This window comes from Rhinopithecus bieti, unplaced genomic scaffold (assembly GCF_001698545.2).
Source record: "Rhinopithecus bieti isolate Rb0 unplaced genomic scaffold, ASM169854v2 scaffold_757, whole genome shotgun sequence".
Taxonomy (NCBI): domain Eukaryota; kingdom Metazoa; phylum Chordata; class Mammalia; order Primates; family Cercopithecidae; genus Rhinopithecus; species Rhinopithecus bieti.
In genome coordinates this window covers 2,547,162-2,555,224 of record NW_016803289.1, presented here as the reverse complement: position 1 = coordinate 2,555,224, position 8,063 = coordinate 2,547,162, and the positions used below count along the sequence as shown (strand labels likewise).

Below are 8,063 nucleotides of genomic sequence, written 5' to 3'. Positions count from 1 at the left end.
AAGGAAGGAAGGAAGGAAGGAAGGAAGGAAGGAAGGAAGGAAGGAAGGAAGGAAGGAAAGAAGGAAGGAAGGAAGGAAAGGAGTTACACAGGAAGAAGGTGGCCTGATGGAGTGGCTTACTTAGGAGAACTGTTGACTGCCCATCATAGAAGTCTGGAAAACTGTCTGTAAGAAATAAGTTAGGGTTTCTATAGGAAGTGAAATGAATATGCTCTAGAATATCTTCAAACATTGGAATTTTATAGCATCACTGACTAGTGGAACCATAGTTTTTTGTTTTCATATTCTATGAAATATGAAAACAACATGGAGGATGAATTAAATCTTGAAGATTGAGAAAGATGGAGACTGACAGTGTACAGACCAGGCACGATGCCAATACATCAATGCAAAAGAAAACTATTAAGTGTCTGAACTAAGAGGGTAGCAGTAGAAAAACAGTCAGGTGACTAGTTAAAAGATGCTTAGAAAGCAGAGCACAGTATAATTGAAAAGGAAGCACATTAAAATTCAACATTGATATTGTTTTTGAAATAAATACCTTCACAATAGCTACCACACATCAAAGAATACATGTCACACTTTGAATTCAATGTTTTGATATATCACCTACATTTACGAGTGCAAAACTATATTATTAATGTGACTTGATTAATTTCCTCCATACACAGCTAGAAATTGTAATGCCATAATTTTTAAATCTAAGTTTCAGAAAACAATAACTATAAATTAGTTTCCAGTAAACCTACTAGTAGTGTGGAAAATATTAAACAATATTGAAAATGCATACTACATAATATGCACTCTCACTCACACATACCCCGCACACACACACACACACACACACACACCCCACACACAAGTTGTAACTAGATTGATCAAACTGATTCTCACCAAAATTTCTCTTTTAACTTTAGTTTTTCCATCAGCTTTTCCCGAATTTTTATCTGTTTTACTGTTTTCCTCTGAAAAACGTCGCTTGCTGGAAAAAATAAAATATATGAGTAGAGAGGCTTCCGATCTTCATGTTACAAAACAGTCATTAGGTACAGATGGAAAAATATCTAAGTTGTCCTGAGCTTTAGTATAAACACTTTAAAACACCTCAAATCCCCAAAAGACCCTTTAATTTCACCGTTATACCATTTCCTCCCACTAAATGATCTTTTTTCTCATCTCCCTTTCTTAAAAGAAATTTAAAACTCTTCAGCTTAAATTCTACCTTTTTGAAGAAGACGTTCCAGGTCCCAAATACAAATGAGCTCTACGTGTATTGCTATGTTTTTGTATCTGAATAGTCATCTTTTATGCAACGGTTTTATTATATTTTGCAATATATAAATATGTGCACATGTCCATGGTTTATTTCTGCTACTGAATTTAAGCTTTTTGAGAGTGGGGGATCTTCATTCATATCTTAATTCATTCATATCTTCATTCATTCATTCACTCATCATTTAGTGTGTAATTATAGTGTTTTGCGCATGCGTTGGCTGGGCCCTGGGTATGCAGGAGTATATAATACAAACACATACCCTGCCCTCTTGTAGTTCTTGAGGCTGGTAGAAGAGACTGAAAGTCAACAAATATTTGGAGAAATAATTGTATAATTGCCAACTGTGATGGTGGTTATAAAAGACAATTACTAAGGATTATGAGAATTTAGTTTCAATTAGGGAGGGACTTTAGGAGTTCTTATCCAAGGAAAGATAATCTGAAATGTAATCTACAAGAGGAGGGGACATCAGCTGGCCAAGACTGGGAGGAACTGGCATAGGACAGGATACAGGAAAGGGCTTGTGGAGCTCGAGAAGCCGGAAGTGTCATGAGATGTCATCTAAGATATCTTCATAAATGCGATAATTTGTATGTTGTGAGATCTGCCCTTCTCCCAAGGTCATATGTCGCAGATAAAAAGATAAGACTAATCCAATTAATCTGTAAACCTGAAGTATCTAAGAGTGTTCCATCAACACTGTTACTATGGGATAATTACTTAAGAAAAACAATCAAAGTCTTGGTACCTGATTTTACCCCTATTCTATACTAGAATTAGTTCACAAAGAGGTTCACAAAGGTCACAGGCGAATGTTAAGAAGTATGTTGTAAGTCAGTATTTCAACTGGAAAATGGAATCCATTTGTCCTCAGAAATAGACAAACATCAGTAGCACCTACTCACTAGGTGGCATTATGATTTGTGGAGGACATAAAACTGCTTAAATGGTTCTCAACAATAAAGCTTCCTTTCAAAGTTATTTTTACTCATCAATCCAATCAATCTACACTTCGACCTTTTGAGTCACTCTGAAAAAACTGCTTCTATACTCACAAAATCTCAGCACACAGGGCGCATTTGTTGCCATGCATCCTGCCATCAGGGCCACGGACTGGATCACTCTCCCGTGTACAAAAAAGTCTTCCATTTCTCACTTGTTTTCATATTCCTTGCAAAATCCTTTGAAAAGACAATTATATTTATTTCACTTCATTTCATTTCAGGATGTTTTATTTTTTGAGACAGGATTTTGCTGTATTGCCCGGGGTGGAGTACAGGGGAGTGATCATAGCTCACTGAAGCCTCTAACCTCTAGGCTCAGAGATCTTCCCACCTCAGCTTCCTAATTAATGGGACTACAGACATGCACCACTACATCCAGCTAATTTTTTTCTTTTTTGGTAAAGACTGGATCTCATCATGTTGCTCAGGCTGGTCTTGAATTACTTGGCTCAAGTAATCTTCCTGCCTTGGCCTCCCAAAGTGTTGAAATTATAGGCGTGAACCACCACATCAAGTCAACACGTAATTTTATTTACCATTTTCTACTTTTAATCTAGAAACTTTATAATAGATTTATTACCACAAAACATCAGGTCTAGAAGTTGGCAAATACATACAACATATTAATGAGAACTACTAAGAAATAGTAATTATATTGTCAACTACTTGGCACTTGTATGCATTATGTGGTATGTTTATTATAAGGTAAAAAAGAGCCTTGGAAAAAATAAGGCTGATCAAGAGTTTTCTTGGATTAAAACTGAGTATTTCTTTTTAACTTTCAAATCAGTAGGCATCCGGGGATCTCTTTCATGAGCTTCCAGCACAAACACAACAAAACGAAGCAGCCAAATCCACACACACACACACACACACACACAATTGTGAGAAGATGAGATGTCTAAAAGTGACTTAATATGGATCAAGTCAAGAATAATTCAACCTAGTTTGTAAGTATAAAGAAACAAGATGCTATCCAACAGTGTTACATTTACTTTAGTTGATTTTCTCTATGGATCTGTGGATAATTTTTGTGTATTCTGCCTTCTCTATCCACAATCATTTCTGACATTGCAGAGAGAGAGTAGATCTAATTTCCTTTCACTCTCACCTTAGATGGATAGATCATCAAGACTGATACTGATTTAGAAGAGCTAAAAAAGGAGTGACTCTCCCATCCCCCACAAAAAAATCCGAGAAAGATTTGTTTTCAGATTTCCTAATGCTTTGGTTCAATACTTTCAGGCTACTTTGTGTTTTGAAAACTCTACCATGTGATGAGGGCTAAACTTTACAAAAAAAGTGATACTCTGAGCTACTCTAGGCTTGGGGATCTCTACGTCATTACACATTTTGTGGTGGGATATAGTACTAAAATATGACCTACAAAAAATCCTGGTCTATAACTTTCTTTTCAACTGTGTGACCTTCATCATTCCATTTCAGGCAAGAAAACATGGGCATAAAGAGCATGGTTAGGAGTCAAATGATCTGGGCCACTGTGCCTCTCACCCAACTGGGAGACCACAGTAAAGTCCCTTCTCCTTTGGAAACACAACGTTACTACTTCTACAATGAGGTTTTTGGAACAGATGCTCTGTAGGATCTTTTCTAGATCTAGCATTCTTTGGTTTTTTAAAAAAATAATTTAACTTCCATTGGGATGCTTTAACAGAGAATCCTAACTGCTTCCTATTAAGAAGATATTTATTTTTGGAGGAGCAATGGATGTGCTCCAAACTTCATGTTTGTAACAATCTAGAAATGGAGACGCAGAAGACAGTCACCTGATAATCATAGCATGGCATAAAAAATTAATGCTCAATGATTCTCATAAAAGAAACAATGATAATTTCAGTTTATAAGTTGTGACTCATCCAAGGAGATTCTGAAGAAACACTGTGTATGCAACCTAGTGACAAGTTAATTATAGGGAACATATTGAGCCATCACAATAAAGCAGTCCTATTCACACCATCATGCCCAGTGACCCCACCAAAACAATGACCCTAGCCACAGAGAGGAAGAGGGAAGCACAGAGAGACCTGATGAAAAACAAAAGAAAACAATTCTCTGTGTTTATGAAGCAATAAAATGTTAACTATCACAGGATGACCCAAAGTTTTAGACTGAAATTTAACAACCACCACAAAAGAATTCCTTTTCAATCCTTGGCAAGTGTTGCATAAACTGTAGATGGTTCTACTTAGTTTTCCTAAATGTAAACCTTTAACACCCTATTTAGGGTGAGAGCATTGCTTCATTAAATAAGCATTATGAACTGAAGGGCTAGCTCTTGACTACCAAAAGGTGGTCTTGTTTCTTCCTTTAGGAAAACATAAGCCCTACGATCTTCAAAAAGGAGTGCACTTGTATTCGCACAAAAGTGTGCAAGATGTAGAATCACAGTCCAACAGGAAGGTAAAATTCAGGTCATTTATCCAACCTCTTTATTTTGCTGACAAGGAAATTAAGGCCCAGGATGATTATTTACTTAGTCTCCCACACCCAGAGCATGACAAAAACCAAGGTTAAAACTCAGGTGTTCTGACTTCTCAACAAAAGGTTAGCCATTTAGCAAAGAAACTACTATCCCTCTCATTGAAAGTAGGTTATTTAAGAAATCCAGGCTGTATTACCTAAAGTGCTTATTCAAAACTTTTTATACTAGATTGAATAATTAAATTATCAAGTAATTTCAAAAAAATAATTTTAAGGACTTTTAAAACACAATCTAAAATTTGTCTTTTTTTTTAAGCAGAACCAAAACCTTTATAAGTGCAGGTTTCTCTGAACAGAATCATCACAATGGAAAAGTGAATACCTTCAACTTGTGTAAATTTAATTACACATAAAATGTACTAGTAGATATAGTGTTTAAAAGACTCTGTCACTATTTTAAAATTATTCCTGTCTAATTTATATTATATTGCCATTTTAAACAATTCATTCAGAGTAAAATGGGTTTACACTAAACCAAAAGAAGGCTGCTAGAAATTAAGCAGAATTGGTTTGTATAAACTTTCTATCTTATACCTTCTTTTGGGGGCTGGAGGACTGGAGAAACATGGGTGGAAATTGCACATTTTGGGCCTTAGGTAGGAAATGCTGTTTTCAATCTGAATCTAATGATTAATATTCCAGGAACAGTCAATGGGGAATTTTGATATTAAGAAAAATATATAATAATAAAAGACAATGACTTTATTTCATTACTCAAAGGTTTAGGCATAAATTTGTTAATATTTATGACCACAAGAACCAAATTGTATTGGTGAGTCATTTTACCTTTTCAGCATTTCGTCGAATTCTAGTTTCACCCTGCCGTTTGGCATTTTCAGTTTCTTTTAAACTGTTAAGAAAAGTAAACAGTTGGTCAGTTTATGACTCAATCATATTTTCAGTATCCTCAGTCCTGTGCTAAACACTTTCATACCCTCTGCTACGACTTGCTGAAAATGATCCACTTACGAGAGACAAGCATTTCCCTGTCTTCAATGCCTGAGCCAGAGAAATTGCCAAAGATAAGAAAAGGCAGAAAGACAGCAATAGTGGATCTGGGAAACTTGCTTTCTGTAAATTAGCTTTCTTGCCTATAGTAAGAAAGGGTGTGAAACTGATTCACTGACAGTCAATTAGAAACTTTGTTCTGTAAAACTGATAATAATAAAAAAAATAATAATTATACAAATAAAAAAAGATTATAACACCATATTTTCACTATACCTTTTCTATGTTTAGACATACAAATACTTACATTGTGTTACAACTGTCTAAGGTATTCAGTACAGTAATACTCTGTATAGGTTTGTACTCTAGGAGCAATAGGCTATACCAGAGATTGGTTATAGCCCAAATGTCTAGCAGGCCATACCATCTAGGTTTGTGTAAGTACACTCTATGATGTTTGCACAACAACAAAATTGCCTAATGATGCATTTCTCAGAATGTATCCCCATCATTAAGGGGCACGTGATTGTATATTCATTTCAAAAGTTATAATTTTTTAAAAAGTTAAAAAAAAAAAAACTGAATGGGTGTGAGTGACACCTTGATTGACAAACAGAAGATTGTCAGGAAAATTCCCTTTAACAGGCAGAACCAAGAGCTTTAAAATAATGCTGTGACAAGGGTGAAACCAAACTGAGCATTTGAGGCATTGCCATCCACACCCTTGAGTATAACGTTGTATGTCTTGTAAAGTATTTGTTTGCTTTCATGTAAAAATATTAAGTTGTTAATAAAAGCTACATTTGAATTGAGCTTTAAGCCCCTTTCACATCTATCATTTGATTAGCATCTCATCCTGGAGATAGGTGTGGCTATATCAGTTCCCCAGAGGAAGAAACGAGGAGTTAGAGAGGTCAAATTCCCCTTTTCACGTAATGCATAAAAAGAAAAAAAAACACAGAATTAGGACAGATTTGAAACTGACAGAACATGTCTCCTAGATAAGAAAGTGGAAATCAGGCTGATTTCCTGTCTGGAAACCAGTTATCATCACCGTTTTATAAACCTGAATGGACATGTCCTTGAATTCTACAAGGACTAACTGTAATTTTCAAAGGCAGGTGTGATGTTTACTGATCAGTAAAATTCCAGTGATATAAATATGGCAATTTAAGGCTTGCTGACACATGAATTAGATAATCTAAACATTGTTTAACAGCCAGAATATGACAGACTAATTAGATCTTATCCACATCTGCCTCTTCAATGTCCAAGCACTGCCAGGCACTCAGATAAAGATTAACCCAATAGTCCTTCCTTTCCTAATGATTTGTGTTCCACCTTTTAAACTAATAAATAGATTTGGACACATGGCATTATTACTATTATTATTTTAATTAGCCTCACATTACTCAGGAAGGGTCTCTACATATGCCCAAATGAAGCAATGGATGTCAAACGACTGACCTAAATCATTCCATAAGAAAGTGCTTTCTAAATTTTAAAATATTGTGCCTTATAAAACACTATGCATTTTCAAATTACTGTAATTTAAAAGAAATAAGAGTCTTGAATTTAATAACTAACATGACCACCCCATTCTCTCCTTTTAAGAAACTTCAATCAATGATATGAAGAAAAAGAAAAGAAGCCACTCTGTGAGAAAGGCTATTTTACATTGTAAAGACAAATAATTGTATGAAAAGGATTTTATCTCCCTGCAGAGTGATTCTCAGGGCAGCAACCAAGAGCATCATCATCAAGTCCACCAGGGGAAGATGCTACTTACAACAGCTCAGCACACATCGCACACTTATTGCCATGCGTCTTCCCATCAGGACCAAGAACAGGATCATTTTCCCTTGTGCATCCAAGTCTTCCATCTTTAACAAAGGGCCGAAAAGCACTGCATACATCCTGAAGAACAGGGAAAAGAACTGGAAAGTTACCAAGATTGTAATGCTGATAACACCGTCTTCAGAAATATTGTAGAACTCAGTCCCGCTGACATTGCTGTGGGCCACTTAGAGCAGTACCAGCTGTGTGATGTAGCTCATGTGTAGATGTAGCTCAGTAAGTACTCTATAATTCATGTGGTTAAATAAAAGACTTTTTTACTTGTTTATCCATTTATTTAGTAAACAGCTAACCCACTGTGTGCCAGAACTCAGACAGAGCACAGTCCTTGCCATTAACTTGCTCCCAATCTCCTAGGTGATAAAAAGAGACATTTAAAATAGCATGATGCTAAATGACTTGGTGGAAGTAACCTCAGGTGCTCTGGAAGCTTGTAAAAAGGGCATCAGACCTTGAAAATTAGGAAAATCATTCAC

At 35.8% G+C, this 8,063-nt stretch overlaps 1 protein-coding gene across 1 annotated transcript in view; it reads right to left on the bottom strand.

Moving 5' to 3' along the window:
- SPINK5 (serine peptidase inhibitor Kazal type 5) overlaps positions 1-8,063 on the bottom strand; it is an 80,488-nt gene that overhangs the window by 47,481 nt on the left and 24,944 nt on the right. The window contains 6 exon segments of the mRNA XM_017872141.1: positions 895-982; positions 2,332-2,440; positions 2,443-2,457; positions 4,397-4,517; positions 5,569-5,632; positions 7,520-7,647. Coding sequence (XP_017727630.1) covers positions 895-982; positions 2,332-2,440; positions 2,443-2,457; positions 4,397-4,517; positions 5,569-5,632; positions 7,520-7,647 — 525 coding nt within the window.